General features: G+C 36.6%; 1 protein-coding gene and 1 long non-coding RNA gene across 4 annotated transcripts in view; one reads left to right on the top strand and one right to left on the bottom strand.

Moving 5' to 3' along the window:
• Nucleotides 1-15537, top strand: part of MAP3K9 (mitogen-activated protein kinase kinase kinase 9) — a 53252-nt gene extending 37715 nt beyond the window's left edge. The window contains exons 11-13 of one of the 3 annotated variants that reach the window (XR_001313645.2): nucleotides 3294-3471; nucleotides 5982-6104; nucleotides 15479-15537. Coding sequence is in view for 2 of the 3 variants with exons in the window: in XM_014068068.2 (XP_013923543.2) it covers nucleotides 15479-15498 (20 nt within the window). In the remaining variant the exon portion in view is untranslated. Of the gene's footprint in view, nucleotides 1-3293; nucleotides 3603-5981; nucleotides 6105-15478 lie in introns of those variants that run through there. The other 2 variants (XM_014068068.2, XM_087721697.1) reach the window with 2 other exon arrangements.
• Nucleotides 3782-19198, bottom strand: LOC148049676 (uncharacterized). The gene is made up of 3 exons (XR_015697511.1): nucleotides 16734-19198; nucleotides 11948-12183; nucleotides 3782-4985 (listed from the first exon to the last, which is right to left on the bottom strand). It is a non-coding gene; the product is annotated as an uncharacterized LOC148049676 (long non-coding RNA).
• Between the last annotated feature and the right edge of the window lie 794 nt (nucleotides 19199-19992).

The raw sequence follows: 19992 nt of genomic DNA, 5'->3' as shown, positions 1-19992 counted from the left end.
TTTGCAACTGCAGGGGTGGGGTGTTGAAAGAAAAGATTAAATCAGTAAATTATCAGCAAAATCTCACAAAATGTTTGATATACAATTAATAGAAGGTGTCTCTGAGATAGGACTGGGTTGCCCCACCCCTGAGCTAATTAATTATGGTTGTATCTTTGGAAGCTTTTTCCCCCCTTGTAGATGGCATACTGCGTTTAATATTGAGATGACATGTTTGAGTCATAAATTAAGCTGATGCTATAACACTACTGGTTTGATCCAGTGAAACCTAGAAAAGTGAAAATAGAAGCCACACAGATTTTTTCTTCCTGGAGATCGTTCCCTGAGGATCTAGAAGACAGGTAAATTAGGAACAACCATTAAGATGCTAATACATTGCTTTTGGTGTAGGAAACAGAAGAGGCAAGCATACTTAAATAGGTTGATACGATTAGAATTTATCATTAGGAAATTTAATTAAGACGTTTACTGATTTTTAAAGCTCTGGGTAGAAAAGGAAATGAATGAGCTCAAGAATTAATCAAATTGTTTTGGGAAACTAGCGTAACCTTTGGAATAGTATCCAGGAATAAATTCACCATTTGGAAATTACTGACTTAATTTTAAAAATGCTCTTCATTCTATCTCTTCCCCTCTCTCTATCAACAAATACAGAAACAGATAATGGGATCAGTATCATTTGTTCAATTAGAGGTTAACAACGTAAAGTACAAAAAATATTCCTATACAGTAATACAGAGTTTCCCATCAACCCCCATGTGCTTAGATGAATAAATAATCTGTCTTCAGAGCTCCTTTACAGTTATTTCAATTATTTCCAGCTGAAGAATAGAAAAATCTCTTCTATGCATCACAATATGGAAAAAAGAAATGTGAAGAATGTGCCCATGCGATGTTTTGCATTGTTTGTTTTGACAGTGATGTGTGTTTTCTCTTGTCATGTGAGATTTATTTTCTGCTCAATTTATCTGCTTTTTGCTTTTTCTGGCTTTTAATTATGGTACCTGCCATCCAGAGTGTTGGGGCAGCTGTAGGTAGGTAAGTAGACAGCAGACAATCAATCAATCAATCAATCGGAGAGTCCTGGAGTCCCCTTAATTGGCTTAATTGTTGGCAAAAACCTCTTAACTGTATCTCCTTTTGTTTTCTACGCCTTCAAAGCTACATTATCTGCAAGAATTGGATTCCAACTAGTGTAGCTCAGCATATTTTGTATCCTGATAAAAATCCATCCAGAGTAACTTCTATGCAATCCAAAAACAAAAAGCCTCTGCAGGCAATCTTATCATGGATGGGAACAAAAATAGGGGTGGGGGAAACAGACTCTTGCTCTGCTGCCTATTATCATCAGCTGGAAAGGTAGAGGATGAAACTAATGTGCTGATACAAGTGACACCAAGGGATATATTAAATGTTTCGGATAGAAAAGATTTGCATTTTGTATTGCTCAGCTAAAAGATCTGTGCAACTCTGAAGCTTGTAATTCCAGTTTGAGCCAAATGCAGCCAAGTAAATAAAGTATGCACATCCTGTCATTTATCAACCATTTACTGAATGATCTGGGCACATAACCAACCAATCCTATATTTGCTTCAGCATTAGGACAGTTGATATTTCATTCCCTTGCTATTGAATGATCCTTTCTAAGAGCAAACATCTAAATGTTTTTCTAAGCATATTAGTGGATCAAGAGACCAGTCTCTTGATCCACTAATACGCTTGGAAAAACATTTAGCCTGCACTATTGATTCACAATCTTGACAGATCTATAGTTTAAGTAACTTTAGCATGTCAGTGCTCCTATGCTGCATTTTCCAAATATTCCTCTTTTTAGGAGCGCACAAATATGCTACATGGGTTAATTTTGTAATAATCTAAATAATCTTAAAGCTGTGATAATATCATATGAACCAAATTATTTATCATCCTGCCTTCTTTAGCGTGACATTTTAAAAGTGAACATGTCGTCAAAGCTGTTGAAAATGCTCTGTTTCTGTTCTTGCCCCATAATACTATAGGACAGGAGTGTCAAACTGATTTCATTGAGGGCCACATCAGGATTGTGTTTAAACTGGGGGGGGGGTGTCCATGTGGGCATGGGCATGGTGGGTGTGGTCAGCTTGATATCACTTGTGTGGGGGCACCTGTGGTGGCCCAGGCGGGGCTAGGGGGAATCCACTTATGCTAGTAGTTTATTTTGGTAGCACTCTGCCACTGCAAATTGAGCTCAGGGGGCCCACACAGCCCCTGCCTCTGCCAGTGAAAAGACCCTCCCAAGCTCCATTTTCATTGGCAGAGGCACCGCGGGTCAGTCCACTGTTTCCAGGGCGGCCCTAAGCACTCTGTGGGCCAAATCTGCCCCACGGGCCTTCAGTTTGACACTCCTAATATAGGACATTCATAGTTCTCTGATTGGACCCCATTAGAAACATTCCAAATCATTAACGGTTTCCTTTTCACAAGTGAATAATTATCTTCTTAAGGCAGAGGGGAAGTTGATGTCAGGAGAAATTACATGTTTCTTTTTCCTTAGCTATCATTGCAGTAGCAAAGGAAAACCTCCGCGGTATTTTCAAAGATTCAGAATTTAATCTGAATCTTCTTCTCCTCTTGTCACTTTTAACTGCAAACTAGTGTTGAGGGCTGCTTTCTTTATTCTCCATTCCAACCTGAACAGTGGACACATCTGTATAAGCTTCCAATAAAGGAGAATATTTGTAGCTCAGGGTTGAAATAAGGGGTCCTTGGTGCTCTTGGTGCTTAGTTGTAACAGCAGCAGCAATGATGTTACCTAGTTTAGATACTGAAACATCTGCAAGAAAACAACCAAGCTCAGAGAGCACCAAGGACCCCTCATTTCAATCAAAAGCCTATTGGTATCACATATGGGCATCAAATGGTTCTGAAAGTATGCAGATGGGAAATATTTGCCTGTATAAAATTGCAGTATATATATTTTTCAATTTAGAAAATGTATTACCAGATTGACATTTATATAGATAGCCATTTGATATGCCCAAGCCAAGACTATCTTCTAATTGTCTTTCCCCCCCATCTGTACCTAGTGCATATGCCCTTCAACTTAACAATTAGTTACTACAATTAGTTGTATTTGAATGGCTGGTAGATATTGTATAATTTATCAAATAAGAGTTTACTATAGAGAAAGGCCACACGATATTCATTTAAATTGAGCATTTTCTAATGTTGCAAATATATAATTAAATTTATATATTTGCAGATTGATTAATGGATAAAGAACTTGTAAAAAATGGAATTTTGATGTTTTATAGGTTGACCGCATGCCAAGAAAACTTTATGCACAAAAATGGAAGAACACTTTGAATCCTACAATGGATGAATGGCTGCAAAAGTTGATGGAGTTAGCAGAGATGGCATACATATTTTTATTTCTCATGTATTATAGCAGAATTAATTTGGCACACTTAATCATACAAAAAGATAAACTAGGTATGTTTAAAGATTATTTATGTTTCAAACAAATTTAAGAGACTGAACATTGATGTGTTCTTTACTACTGTTTCCCTTTTACCGAAAAACCCTTAGCAACTAATCTCCAGATTGCAGAATAAATAACAAGAGGTTTCTGCAGGACTCATTAAGAATGCAATTTCCTTTTAAATGAGAGGCAATCAGTGTCATTATCAAATCCATTAACACAAGTATTTTAGCATTTTAGCTGTGTTTTTATGTGTCCTACCTGAGATTTCCTTAGGGTTTTTTTGTTAATTTTATCATGATGTACATTTACATTGCTTACTTGTGTTTTATTTGGGCAGCAGAGAAGGATGGTCAATATTGTACATTTGGAGGAGATGGATATGACCTATTCAAGAGTGGATTTAGTTAGCTGACATTATTGTAGACAGCATTGCCCGCTACAGTGGATTATGTAGAACAGGAGTGTCAAACTCATGTCGTCACGGTGGCCTCACGTGATGTATCAAGACTTTCCCCCCCTTTGTTAAACCGGGCATAGGTACGGCCAGCACATGACGTATCTGGCCTACAGGTCATGAGTTTGACAGTCCTGTAGAAGATACGGAGGAATACAAGTGGACACACATGGAAATATATGAGGCAGTACAAAGAAGTAAATTTTCCATCTCTTAGTCGATATTCCTGTTCTTTTCAAGCATAGCTGTCTAATGATTACCAATCGGATTTGCCAATATATCCAGCCTATTGGATTTAGGTTAAAGCTAAAGTTAATAAGATCTGTTGTTTTCTTAACAAACTGGAGCAATTCTGCTTTCTTTCCTTCCTTTCTCTTTTAGTATGATTTCCCAGCAAAGAGGTTGCTCATTGTTCATAAGCATGATCTCCTCCTAATCCTTAATACATACTCTTTTGCCCTTATTTCACCCTAGTTTTAATGCAGAGATAGTGATTTAGTAGCAGAATTGATTGAGTTTTGCTTATAATTCTTGATGATCTTGGCAATTTTAAAGAGAACATGGCAGCAAAGTATTTTCAAAATCTACTTTTCTCCCTTTACAATGCAAAGGATTCTGAGGTGTTTGTTGAAAGAAGTAAGCTTTTAAAGTACAACAGGAATCCCATTCTGCCTTAGATTGCCTTTAAAAGGAGAATGCTGCTTTTGCCTACTTAATATATAGGCAGATGTTAATCTGCCTTCATTCCTTCCCAGAATATTTTGCATTCTGCTTCTGTTTCCAGCTGTGTAATTGCACTTGGGTTTATTAGTTTGTTTGAAGGGACTTGTAAGGGAAAGGAAATAATTTAAAAGTAGCTTTAGTAATGAGACAATATTTTATCTTTCAGAAGCAGGCACTATTGCTTTTTGTTAATTCTTGTTGTCTGATGCTTGGTGAAGCTGCATTCAAAGTCGTCTTTCATTTTCTACTTTGATCCAAATCAATTCAGCATAGTCATAATACATAGGACTTCTATTATTTCCTGTTGATAACAATGGGTGCTAAACCAAATTCGTCCTCATTCACCTAGAAAGGAGAACAAAGTTATTATAGTGCATGATTATTTAGGCAAAATAGGTACTCTGGATTAGTGATCACTTTTACCACAAGAGGCAATTATTTTATACTTACGCATTTACATTTTTGTGCCACTGTGGTTGGTATGCAAATTATAGCTATTTGCAGAAAAGAAGATCAAGGAGAGACTTCTAAATATGGTGAAAACTTTTAAAATTATGTTTCAAAATCAGGTGCGGGTTGGCTATTTCATGGTGCGACTGAGCGTAATTAAGGGTTGCTAGTGGATTTAAGATTTCATCTGAAGAACAAAGCACTGTTATTATAGATGAAAACAGACATGTGTGCGTATGTGTATTCATCTGGCATTATGGCTGGTGTATGATGTCACCATAATCAGTGTATCTGAAAGCTCCATCTGTGTTGCTGCCACTTCATCATTATGTTGCATTGTGTGCTGCTTTTGTTCTTCAACTGGCTGGTGTTTCCTTATTCCCCATGAATTATTCAACTTAAGAGGCTATTCTTACCATTAGCAGCACTCTTGAATCCTTCCGACATGTTTTCCAAATATGTGATGGAAAGCAGTCCCACAGCTGAAACATTTTGATGCTTTTTAAGATGCCTTTAAAACCATGGTGGTTGTATTATTTCTACAGCCCTGACAGCCTGTTGACAAAACGGTACCATTTTGGAGAAGGTCTTTTAGGAGACATTAAGAGAGTGTCATTGGGGATGTATTGTCACTGTTCCTTGCTGTCGCTATTTTCATCAGCTAGGGTACAGTATGTCAGACATAAATATGAGTATTCCCTTGTAGCTAATAGGCTGCTAGTGGTAGGAGGATAAGTAATGATATATCCTGAATGATACAGCACTATGCTGAATGTTTTAGGATGCTTGTATCCTAAAACATTTATCACAAACTGCTATGTGAAATTAATCGGAATATAATAATAGTAGATTTCAATGTAACACCATATTCTTCTCTCCTTCTGCTTCCAGACCTGATTGATTTATTGACTAATCTTATATACTGCCACGCTCCAAAAGGCTCTCCGAAGCTTACAATATCTAAAAATACTTGAAAATCAATAAAATGGGACTACTACCAAAACCATCTAAAAGGTATCAGTCTCTTCTTAGGATGTATCTTTCTCGTCACATCCGAGAACTACATTGATTCTGTCTCCTAAGGTGGTAATTTTGCTACTGACTGTAATCTTGAACAAATCAATGTTTTTCTCTTTGGTGTATTTTACAGACTGGAGGAAAGATTATAGTGGCTGACTCTACCTTGCTTTTGCTATCTTAAATAGCTAATGATTTGAACATTTCCCCAAGTTCTCAAAATTACAGTGATTTAGTCTGGCTAGGCCTGGGGAGGAAAAAGAGATGAATGTGGAAACAGCAGCCGAGGTCTTGTTTGCAAACCATAAGGGGAAAATATTTGAACATGGTTATGATTTGAGAAGCCATGACTTCTAGTGCTATCTTAGGCAATAAAACACACTAGGAAAGTTTGCTTCCTTAAAGGGGCAGCCAATGCAACATGTAACCTTAGCCCAAATGGCACATTGTTAAAATATATGCGCAAGAATTAGAAGTACATTTTTTTTTGATACAGCTTTTATCAGAGAAAGGATCATTTCACAGTGAACTCTGCGTTTGATGGCTGTTTAGTTATTTGTTTTCCTTTGCCCCACTCTGACCTTATGGATGAAATTGCTGATTATAGATTGTTGAATGGTGAATGATATACACCAAACTCCACATTTTGGTTTAACTACTTTGGTGCAACTATTTAAATAATCATACCCCTAAAATAAGGAAATAGTATGTGTTATGGATTCCTTTATATTATATATTCCATTGAAATGCCATGCAGAGAGGAGATGGTACAGTAGATAGAGCATCTCTATCTTGACAAGAATAAATAATTAGCTCTGAATAAATGGTGAAGTTTCGATCAATGTCTAAACAGATGGACTGCAGACTTGCAAGTCTAGAAACTGGCAAATCTGAGCTCCATGGGGAAACTGAGGACTGTGGAAGCCAAACCTATTAACATTTAACAAAGATTTGGATGTAGTGTAAAGAATTATTATTTTTCATGAAGCCAGAATAAAGTCTTTAGAAGTAAAAGAACAGTCTCATGACAGATTGAATGCAAACTATAAATTGTATTCAGCGATCATAGGCAGCTCTCAGATATGATTTAATGAATGTACCTTGGGTTTACAGCCTTTGTTAATATTTATGGAAGAATGTATTGATGGAGTCTTTTCATTGCCAGCTGATTTTAAATTGGAGATAGTGGATGGATACAGATTAAGAGCAAAATGCAATTTTTAACAGCTATATTTAAATTAGAGGTACTATATTCAGAACAACTTGAGTACTCTTTCAAGTGCAGCAATCACTTAATCTGAACTATTGGGAAAAAAGGAAAGAAACAGGGGGACTTATTGGCTCACCAGCTTACTTACTTTACATACTTTTTCCCCTTTATTTATGTTTACAAATAACTCAAGGTGGCAAACATATCCCAAATACCTTCTTCTTCCTATGAAATGTTGTTCCTCCTCCAGAACAACTCTAGGAGGTGAGTTGGGCTGAGAAAGAGTAACTGTCCCAAAGTCACCTAGCTGGCTTTCATGGTTTCCTGCTTTCTAGTCTGGTGCCTTAGCCACTAGAACAAACTGGCTTTCTAATATTCCAAATTTTATATTTGGAATACAGGCTAATCAGTGGTGAAATTCATTTTTTTTTTTTTACTACCAGTTCTGTGGGTGTGACTTGGTGGGCGTGGTAGGGGAAGGATACTGCAAAATCCCCATTCCCTCCCCGCTCTGTGGCCAGCCAGAGGTGGTATTTGCCGGTTCTCTGAATTACTCAAAATTTCCATTACCGGTTCTCCAGAATCTGTCAGAACCTGCTGAATTTTACCTCTGAGACTAATGAATGGTTTCATACTGAGGCAGAATCTATTAATTGTGTGGTTTTTTTAAACATACTTAATTATATAAACTGATAACTTTTGTAACTGAACAGTAGTATTACCTCTGAAGTAAATATTGAAAAGAGATCTCTCAAGAGGATTTTTTTTTAAAGGCATAAATATTATGTTACATGATAGCTAATGATAATTCAATCTATAAGCCGTCCTGGACTTGATAGTTTCCCAGTTGAATACAATAGAACCATTATAGATTCATAGATACTTATATTATTAGAGGTTTATAGTGAATAGTTTTTCTACGTTGCCTTTATCATTGTATGTGGCATATATTGATTGAGTTCTATAAAGTTGTTTTGGACTTCCAGCAACCACAGATATTTTTTCCATAATGGATGAATTATAGTAATATGAAATCATGAGAAATACACTAATAGATGTATGAGTTATAGGTTGGTGCTAAAATAATAAGTGCAGCATCAGCCAGGTGTTTATACAGTGTGATGCCATATATAGTTCACCTTTCTCAGCCTGAATTTTTAAAAAAGCAGACAAGCATCTGATAATATTCATCCTACAATTTATATTTTGGACACTGCAGGAGATAAATGATTAAATGAGTTTTCTAATCTTTTTAGATGCTGAAAAGTTCTTTGATATAGTTCAGATTGAATGAATGAAGTGCACTTCGTGTTAGAATTGGCTATAATTATATCTCCAATAAGGCTTCCTACTCCTCCATTTTTTTAAAAAGATTCTTGATTCATTAGGTTTTCTCAATAAACAATCTCAAGCTATTAAGGGTGATGGCATTTGAAAGTGAATATATGTTATTTACATATGATCATGATATTGTGGCTGTTTTGGATAATTATTATCAATGCTTATTGAAATTCTACTGCAATATGGTTTTATATTCTTATTATACTATAAGTTAGAAAAATCCAATTTGTTGGAATCTACAATATGTATAAGCTCCTGCAATAAATTGGGATTTAAATTTGAATAGGCTCTATAAAGTATCTTTGATTTGTATTTTTTTTTTAAAATATGTTACATATGTTGGACAATATCTATCAAATTTCTAGATTGCCAAACTCCAAAAAAACTCCAGACTTCACAAGATTAAAAAGACAACAATGGTGTATGTATTTAAAACACACACACACACACACAGAGAGAGAGAGAGAGAACCACAGCAGTTGTCAAAGGCAACATAACATAATGTAATTTCATATCCTCCCTCCAACTACCTGAGGCCTGTCTGAAATATCCTAATCCAAGGCCTGGAGGAGAAACCAGATTTTTAGAAACCAGGTTTTTAGTGGCAGACAAGGTAAGGGCAATATAAATTAATTACATCTAAATGTTTAGATTGGATATACATTTCAGTAGATATAATCCAGTTAAAACTTCCATTGAGTATCTGGAATAAGATAATGTAATTAAAATGAACATTGCATTATGTCTAATGTATATTTTAAGAGAAATTCCAATGTTAATTCCTAGTAGATACTTTACACAGATTAACTAATTAGAACCAGTTTATGGCAGGATAAAATCCTTCAAATATTTTTTCCCTAATTGAGCATAACTGCTTGTGATGCTGGCTTTATCCTACCAGATTTTCAATTTTACTGTTGGGCCTTTATTTTTAAATCTATATTCTCATTGAATGAGAACTTGAGAAATTCAGAAACCTGAACTGGGAAACAAATATTTGGAAAATCTCATCTTGGAAGATCAATAGGCCAAGATTTTTTTTAATGTAAAATTGACCTATTATTATTTGTGAGTGATGTTAATTAATGATAAAATATTTTGGATCTTTTAAAGTCTGGACTTCAGATTTGTGTATGTGTGTGCTGGTATTGTAGATTTGAGGGTTCTTTCACTGACCTAATTTCATCTTGTCCAATCATAGCTCTCTTTCAGTTTCAAATCAGAGCATACGGTTTTGGAAAGAAATATAAGGTTTAAAGATGTAAATAAGGTGTTAGAATATATTCTTAATTTGGTTACTGGTCATTTTATGAAGATCTTTGTCACGACTGAGCCTGGGTTTTAGAAAAAAGAATAATCTTACGAAAATGTGAAGAAACTTACCCTCCTGATATCAAATAATTGATTCAAAATAAGGTCGGTTCCTTTTTTTAAAAAAAAGTCTTTGTCTTCTAAAAATAAGAAGATAAAACAGGACGTTTCTATATGATATAGATTTCATTGTAGTTTCAAGGATCGAATTCTAATTTGACACAAATGCTTGTAATATGGATCTTTTTATTATCGCTTTGTCCTATTACATTTAATTATTTAAAATTCTGTAGCGCTTTTGGCTGTTTTACTGTATATCTTACTATTAGTGTGTTTCTTTTTTATTGGTGGTGTTGGTTTTTCATCATGTAATAAAAGTAGAAGACGAAAAACAAAAGGGAAGAATGTTAAGATTGTGTTCCTGGAATAGAAATGTAACCATTTCTCCTCTTCTACAATGTGATATAGAAAGATTTGCCTCTCTGTGCTATGAATCATAATAGAATTGAACCTTTCTTTTATATGGGCTACAAATTACAGGCAAGTTTATCAGCCAATGACAATTACAAAGAGAGAGATTTACTTAATTTACTGCAATGATTTCCTGTCCACAAAATAAAACTCCTCACTTGTAGAATTCTGGAAGTATTAATTTCACTTGAATCAGTTCTCTCACCAAAACCCTTTGGCAGCAACGCTCATACTTTATGAGGCTCATATTTCTTCAGGTTCCAAGTTATCCAGGACAACATGTCCCAATACCCACAGTAAAGGTTGTACTTCACAGAGGGGTGTGTGTGTGTGTTTATTTATTGATGAATTTATTTATTTAAAACATATAACTTCCTATCTTACAACCAACCCTGCAAAAGCTCCTAATCAAAATTGATGTTTTTATATACACAAAAAAATGTGAAATCACAGCTATTAATTCTTTAGCTAGTGTTAGCTACCATATGCATCAAGTTCTTCTCAAGACCACTAGCAGGTTGTAATGTATTGGCATAATTTATCTGTGGATCCAAGCAGTGTGGCCTTTTGACATTGACAGATGGAAATTTTTGTCAGTGCACAGATTTTCTAACTGCTGTCCAAGATTTTTATGTATGGCACTTAGTGTGCCAATAATTACTGGAACCATCACTGCCAGTTTATGCCAATAGTGTTTCAGTTTAAATGTCCAGATCTTGATGGCTTGTGATCTTCTCCAATTTTTGGTCTTCTATTGTATTACCTCCTGTTATTACCACATCAATCTTCTACACTTTCTTCTTTCCAACAATAGTTTAATCTGGTGTATTATGAGCAAAGGCTTTATTAGTTTGCATTCAGAAATCCCCCAATATTTTAACCTGCTCATTTTCAACTTCTTTTTCAGTTATATGTTCCTACCAACTTTTACAGATGTTATAAGGATTCATTTTGGCAACTATGTTATGTTCTTGTTTGTATATTTTTGCCTGACAAAAATATGACAACATCAGCAACTAGATGTCTGGAAATTTTTAATTTAGCTGTTTAATGTATACCATTGATAAAGTTCTTTAGGTTTTCTTTAGTAACAAGTTGATGTCATCCAACCTGAGGGGCTTATCATATCACATAATAGTCCTTTTATATTGTCTATCTGTGTGGTTTTCATGGTCAAATACAGTATATGTTTACCATTCCCTTCTCCTGCCCAATATAAAATTATGCCTGCTACCCAATATATGTTCCCCATACATGCTCTAACGTGCTCTAACCAGAATGATCTTTATATCTTGGATGAACCTTAGTATATACTGTTGGTATAGGCTCCCAGCTTTCTTTGCTCTTTCCTTCTAGAAATATCTCTATCACAGTGAGGGAGCATAGAAGGATTTGGAATGAGATCATATACTTCTGAAGTTTTATCATTTCAAATTGCAATTCATCAGGTATATATTGTAAAATACCAGATTTTGAAATGGAAGGAGTGTCATTTTTCTTTATTTACCTGACTTCAGAAAAAAGGGATATTGTCAACATTTTTTTTTGGTTGTTTCTGCCCTTCCCAATTAACCAATTATCTCAGCAAAGCACATAGCAGATTGCAGTTCCAGCCTACACAGTGTAGTATTGATCTCCTCCCAACATACGTAGCTGGCATGCCTCAGGAAATGTGGTAAAGAGTAGAAGATTCCCATTTCTCCAGTGAAGAGTTCGTGAGTATCTAATTATACAAGGCGTATTCTATACAAATTAAGAAAATAAAGATAATACAGAATTAAGCTAATTCATAATAGGAGAAAGTCATAGCATTTGACCTAAACTTTCTCTATGAACAATGCATTCATCATACACATCACTTTCATCTATCCTCCTCCGCCTCAAACCAGGAGCTGGTCATCAGGCTATTTGCAGACAAGAGTTCCCAAAGAAAAAACCAGCAGCAGGAAACAATTGCAAACAGTGTGCTTAATGTAATATCCAATACGCTGATTTCTAGATTTCTCACCATGTGTCTTAACTTAGGAATCACTCCCAGTTTTTGGGGTTACTTGTGTTATAGGAAGGGCCAATGTTTTGCCACAGGGTGGATAAAAATTGATGATTTTTGAAAAAAAATTAAAAAAAAGATTTTTAAAATTTAGATTGGATTTTTTGATTTTTATCAGATTTATTTTAATAAAATGCTTTTGAAGTCAAAATCTGTCTAAAGACAGTTTTATACTTAAGATACATTAACAATATAGTTTATTCAGCATGAAATGAAGCTTAGTTATGTAGCATAAGGCTATATATTCTGCAATATTGGGGCTGTCAGTGAGTCAACAGCAGGTCAGAGGATGACAGTTGCTCTTTAAAAATTATGATTTAAATTTACTTGATTTAAATCAAGCCTTTTTACTAGTGATTTAAATCATGATTTAAACTGTGATTTAAATCGACTTGATTTAAATCAATTCCACCCTGTTTTGCCAGCAGTGTCAATTCAGCTTTGTCAAAATATTACTTCTATTCAAGCTATTGGAGGTGAAAATGGAGAATCTGCTTTGAAAAGGAGCCATCGTTCCTCTACTACAAGGAGGGGTGTTCCACAAGGATGCCTTCTATTTTAGACCTAAGAGATTTGAATATTTTCATGAGCTTTGTTGGATTTTGAACCATCACTTGTAGCTTGTTCTTTCCTTACTCTAATTGGTGATTGATTTGCATCTATTCATTTAAAGGACCTTCCAAATCATGATTCGGCTCCAACAGGGATGTTTCCTAGCCTCCATGAAGATTAGACAGTAGTGACAACAGCTTTTTGGACTTTCACAACATTGTTCATTGGTTTTTCTTACTGTTTTGACTATTGCTTTATCTGAGGCGTCAGAAATCATGCATATTCCCATAAACATATGATTGATTCATAACTTCTTGACATCTGTTTCTCCTACATATCAGGGGTGGGATTTACTTACCTTCCCTACCAGTTTGTAAATGTGAACGTGCATGCTTTGCTTGCACGGGCCTCATCTGCACATGTTCACCGCCTTCTGCGCATGCGCAATGTGCATTACGTCAGGGCGGGTGGGTGGAGCCTCTCACCGCCAGTGCTACCGGTTCGCTCAAACCAGAGAGAATTGGCTGAATACCACCTCTGATGCATATATAGGATTCACACTCCTTCTCCTAGGCAATTTCGTTTTCAGATCATTTGTAAAATTTCCAATTACAGCTCATCCCTTCAGTTTCTTAGTATTTTTCTCAGTTGAATTGAAGGAAATGTTCAGCTTATTACTGTGATTCAAATAGTATCAGAGATGCCCTGCAGATTTTGGGATTTATGATGTTGACCTTAGTTAGCTCAACAATATACTTTAGGGCTGACCCTTTATATTGGTGCTTCCTTGGACCATTATACTATATTTCTCAGACAGGTTTGGGATCTCATCACAGATGAATCTGAACACTCTAATTGTACATTCTCCTCAGAGTTCCTGGTTATGTTGATGGCACTATGTACCTTTAAGCTTTCCCCGTGAAACTGATAAAAATAATACTGGTATTTTACTTATCTACTTACTTATTTATTCTCTCTTGTGCACAGCATTTTTTTAAAAACTGTGGTAACCTTTCAGGAGTGAAGAAATGCTCTGAGCAGAATTCAGCCTACTGGAGTGCATCCTAAGGTTATCCACTACCTTTTCTTCCGCTGGGGTTGACTGACTTCGAATTACTTGTCTCATATATAATGGTCAGGCTATTGCTCCAGGGCTCTAATAGGTGGAAACTTACTGGGATGTATATTGATATTCTCTTGGAAGTCCTGTGCAACTTTCTTCCATCCTTTCTCTCATTACCAGAATTAACCACTTTCTCCATCATATATCATTTGTAGGCCTATTTATCACCCCACTGTAATCAACACAGCCTTAGTTGCCTACTTCCCTAATTCTGTCCCAAAGGAATTACTGTCATTTGTTTAAGAATAGGCATTACGTTCTCTCTGCAAATTAGATTGGATTTTCTTCCATAGACATTTCCTGGAAATATTGCCATGATTTTTGAAATCTCTAGGGCACGGGTGTCAAACTCGATCACATCATGTGATATATCATGACATTTTTTTCCCTTTGCAGAGCTTGGGTGGGCATGGCCTGCGCATGACACATCTGGCCCATGGGCCGCCAATTTGATACCCCTGCTCTAGGAAGTCCTATAACTTTGTCCTAATTTTTAACATTGCAAATAAGAAAAGGATCAGTCTTCCTAGTTGCTTCCTACCAATTAGGATTAGGTTTATTGGATCCAATATTGGATCTCTTTTAGGTTTTGCTCTGTTGCAAGCTCTGCAATTTCCACAGAGCCCATTCTTAGAAATAGCTATTGTGTGGGCTAGAAGGACCAAGGTCAGATTCAAAAAGCCTGAGACCAGCTGCATCCATTACCATAACAATGCTGTCATTCTTCCTATTGAGAAACCAACAGTATTCAGTCTCTTGTTGGTATATGGTCAGGAACAAGAAAGAAGAATTGAACCTGGGGACATGGATTGGTATGGATTTTGAGGTTTAAAGTTGGCAGTTGCTGGTTTTCTGTTCTAATTAAATATTTTCTACTCTCTGTAATAAACCACCTTAGCAAAGAGCTATATGCTTGAGTCTCAGCCTTCAGGTTAGAATAATGGATTGGGTAAAACCTGATAGTATCAACTCTTACTGCTGTTTTTATAGGGAAAAATGACTTAAATTCCTATGATAACTAACCCTCTTCAACTCTAGATCAGCGCCTTGCTTCTGGATGAAACCCAAGCCACCTAGCATTAGAACCAGGTAGCCATCCAGATTCAATGACTGAATGTACAAGTACGGCAAGTAAATCAGAAGTCTTTACTGGTTGTTGCTGCAGCTTTGCTAGTGGCAATGACAATAGGGTCAATTACCATTCTTGAATGGTTACTTGGCTCCTTGCCTGACAAGTATGATTGAAATCATGTAGCATTTATGAATTCTCTCTCTGTCTTTCTCCCCCTCTCCCACTCTTTCTCCCTCTCCAGATCACTTGCAAAATGGATGACCCTCTCTTCTGCAGCAGAATGTTCTGGACCTATACCTTCTTAGATAGACTGTGACCTTTGATTAAAATTGTTGGCAGCTAACGATGAAACTCTATGCTTAGTGCATGCATATGTGGCTGACTGTCAGTTGCTCACTAAGGATATGGCTGGAATGAACCAGTCTTATTTCATTACTTGATAAAATACAAGAGCAAATAATTTGACAGGGCACCTCAGTTACCTAGATTGAAGGCTCGAAGGACTGCAACGCAACATGGGTAGGAAGGAGAGATGCCATTGCTCTTTTTCATTCCTCTCCTCCTAGCATGTGCTTGTAAGTTGCTGAACCCTTGGAACTGAAAGCCAGCAAGGCTCCCTGTCTGTGAAAGAGAAACCACACTGGCACACATATGGCCTGAGTTTATATTGTGGAGGCCAGGCTATTTTACACAACTATATTGCTTTGCTAACCCATCCCCACCCCCATCAGAACAGGTAGCTAAGTGCTTGTGCAGAAGAGAAGGGAGGGGCAGTGTGGTTATTTTCCAAGCAGAAGCTGTAAGAGCTCCAGAGCTGAGTTGCCAAGAAATTGCAGAATGCAGCAAAGCACCTGGAGTAGCTTACAATAGCAAAATAAATCAGTGCAATTAAACAGAACAAATACAATAAATTGCAAAGTTGCCATTCTGTTTTTAAATCCTCCACACAAACCCCTCCCCAATACCAAGCACTATATTTTGAAGCTTGATGAATTTTTTCCCCCAGTAGCTGTCTAGAAGATAGGGAAAGGGGACTCTAATCATTTCCATCGGAATAATAACTTGTTTTAGAACTGTGATACCACTGCCAAGAAAGCACTACCAAGGAGGAGTTGAAACAGTACACTATGGCATTTTGCTGAAATGGTCCTTCTATTGACATAGTGTTGTTCACACTCAAACTGCAGTATTCCTTACAGTTGTAAGAGCGAGCAAGTTACTAAAGCAGCAACAGTACAAAATTCTATACTGAAAATAAAACTTAGGCAGTAGTTTTCATAATACTTGATTATGAATGAAAGAGTGAAAAAGCATAGTTTAAGGACTGCCCTATTTTGAATAGGGATCCTATGAAGAATATCAGTTGCACAATAGTATCAAACCTGTATTCTATGTACATGAATCCAAAAAGTACCACCTACAAACAAAGATAAGTTATTCTCAGGAGTATCACAGCAAATTACAATGAAGCCACCATGCTGCTAATACATACTTACATCTTAACCTTGTCTTGCAAGTACATAAGTCATGAAATGTGTATGATGGCACTGGCAAGAACGCCCCCTCCCCCTCAATCTAGATGTTAGATTCTGGCAATTCTCCAGATCTGTGGTAGTTAAAAAAAAAGAACATATTAGAACATTTAAATCCAAACACAGAAAACTAGGAAATAAATTGAATATACTAGGTAGTTAAAATTCATACTAAATAGGACCACTGTTTTTATGGCATTTTATGATATAACATCAAATCTTATAAAACATTTCCTGTGGTCATCTTCTGACTGTGCTATACAATTCAGTTCAACATGGGTTATTTTCAAGGTAAATACATCTCTATATCTTATAAGAACTTTACAAGTGAAAGGATTGTAAAGTTCTGCCATTGTTTTTATCGTGTGTGATATAATATTAAAATTCAGTGTTTTAATTAAAAGATTCTGAGAAAAAACATAACTCTACTAGTTCTATTCAATCCTGGGAGATGCTTTCAGGAATTATTTGGAGGAATCTGGTAAGTAAATATCTCTGAAATGATGACCTAGCAGATTATCTAGTCTTATCTTAACGTTGTTCCAACATTTCTACATATAATATTTACAGTAGATGTATTATGTGATAATGGAGCATATTTTCAAGTGCCCTTAAAATGAGCACATTTTGAATGGTAAAGCTACTATGTGTTGTAAAAGGTCAGACAATGTTCTATTCCACTCATGTTATTAAATATTATAACTTCTAATTATTTTATGGGAAAAATAATTTTGCTAAGGAATTTTTCCAGGCAAACAAATACATTTTTAGGAAGTACATCTGTATCGATCATATTCTTGTGGGCTGTGAGTGCGGTGGATGCTCCAATACTGGAGGTTTTTAAAGACGAGATTGGACAACCATTTGTCTAAAATGGTATAGGGTTTCTGCTTGAGCAGGGGGTTGGACTAGAAAGCCTCCAAGCTCCCTTCCAGCTTCGTTTTTTCTGATGGATTGATGCAGGTGAAGTCCATATTTGCTCATTCCTCTTGGGAGAGATGAATCTCCTTAAATGACATACTGTTTTTTTATCTCAAAATAATCTTTAATAGGATTAATGTACCTTTCCCTCCCTCTAGCAGGTGTTACTTTGCAAAACATGATAAAGGTTCTTGCTGATGAATCTAAATTTATTTACAAATCATCTCCCATCAAAACTGTCCCTGGGTTCTGTGTGGAGTTTGGAGAATATTTTTATAAAATTGCCTGGCAAGCTATACTGCAAAAATCAGGAATTCAGTTATGTATTGTTTCTGCAGCATTCTCTGAAGAAGCTGACTTATGCAATTTGCCCAGTAATCTGACTCTCTTCAGCTTATTTCAAATGGTCTCAGGTTGTGAAAATGTAGAAGTTGGATGGAAACAGAAGAGGAAAAAGAATGGCTGACAAATCATGTATCATTTTTGATTAAAGGGAAAGGGGAATGCACCCTGACTTGACTATCTAAACCAGCTTCAGAACTGTAGGTGCCTCTTCTAAACAAAATTCAGAATAATATTTGGCCTTATGTCCATATGGATTAGTTAGAATAAAAGTAAAACATTAAATTTTAAACAGAAATTGTAATGCATCATAATGCATATAAACGGCATACTTAATGTCAGCAATAGCAGAAAGTATATGGATTCATTGCACAAAACAAAATTAGATTGAATCATTGGAACTAAAATATGTAATGACTTACTTGTCTCCTTATTCTGCTTTGGCAGAAAAAAAAAGACCTTGAAAAAGTAAAAATTAGATGAATAAATTATGCCAAAATCTATTTTTGGACCATATTCCTATTGTCACCAAATAATGTAGGCTTTTCAGGTTTTCAGAATTTGCAGTAAATTTGGAAAGTTTAAAAAATACACTACCAGCATCTGGTAGAATTTAATCTGAATGTCTGTTGTCTCCTATATTCTGCCTTATAATTTAACAGAGACATTATGGCATCAATAGGCACCCAATTTCTTGTCCTTATTCCACTTCCTACTTTATTTACTACCAAGCTGATGATGAATCCTAGAGGAATTGCAGAGAAATTTCATCTAGTTGAGAAATAGTATATATTCTGCAGCATGGAATCACTGTTCAAAGGCTGGAAAGGAACATTCTCACATGGAGTGTACAGGTTGTCCTCAATTTACAACAGTTTGTTTTCTGACCGTTCAAAGTTACAATGGCACTGAAAAAGTGACATAACCCATTTTTCACACTTATGACCTTTGCAGCATCCCTATGGTCATGTCATTTATCTTTGGATGCTTGTCAACTGGTTCATATTTTTGACAGTTTCAGTGTCCCAGGTCATGTTGTCAACCTTTTGGGACCTTCTGACTAGCAAAGTAACTGGGGAAACCAGATTCACTTAACAACTGCATTATTAATTTAACAATTGAAGTGATTCGTTTAACAAATGTGGCACGAAAAGTGGTAAAAGGGGTCAAAAGGGGTCAAAACCGCCTTGAAGGAGGTGGTGGTTAGGCCCCTCCTTAAGAAGCCTTCCCTGGACCCAGCTTCTTTAGCCAACTATCATCCGGTCTCCAACCTTCGCTTTGTAGCGAAGGTTGTCGAGAGTGTGGTAGCACGTCAGCTTCTCCAGTACCTGGATGAAACTGCCTACCTGGATCCGTTTCAGTCAGGTTTCAGGCCCGGGTACAGCACGGAGACGGCATTGGTCGATGATCTCTGGCGGGACCGGGACAGGGGCTGCTCCTCTGTCCTGGTCCTATTAGACCTCTCGGTGGCTTTCGATACCATCAACCATGGTATCCTACTGCGACAATTCGGGGGGTTGGGAGTGGGGGGCACCATTTTATGGTGGTTCTCCTCCTACCTGTCGGATTGGTCGCAATTCGTGTTGACTGGAGGACAGGGATCAGCGCGTTACTTGTGGGGTGCCCCAGGGGTCGGTTCTCTCACCCCTCCTGTTTAACATATATATGAAACCACTGGGCGAGATCATCTGTGGTTTTGGGGTACGGTATCATCAATATGCTGATGATACCCAACTTTTCATCTTCACCCCAAACCACCCAAATGATGCCCTCGACGTGATGTCCAGATGCCTGGAGGCTGTACGATCTGGATGGGAAGGAACAGCCTCAAGCTCAATCCCTCCAAGACTGAGTAGCTGTGTTTTCCGTCATCCCAATTTGTGCATCTTGTTCCATCTTTGATGATGGGGGAGAAATTTTTGCCCCCTCAGAGAGAGCCCGCAATCTGGGAGTCTTCCTG

The sequence above is a fragment of the Thamnophis sirtalis genome, unplaced genomic scaffold, assembly GCF_051295495.1.
Source record: "Thamnophis sirtalis isolate CommonGarterSnake01/CBP01778 unplaced genomic scaffold, rThaSir2_p1.2 scaffold_1, whole genome shotgun sequence".
NCBI classification, from domain to species: domain Eukaryota; kingdom Metazoa; phylum Chordata; class Lepidosauria; order Squamata; family Natricidae; genus Thamnophis; species Thamnophis sirtalis.
The sequence above is the reverse complement of the archived record's forward strand: the minus strand, read 5'-3'. Positions and strand labels throughout refer to the sequence as shown.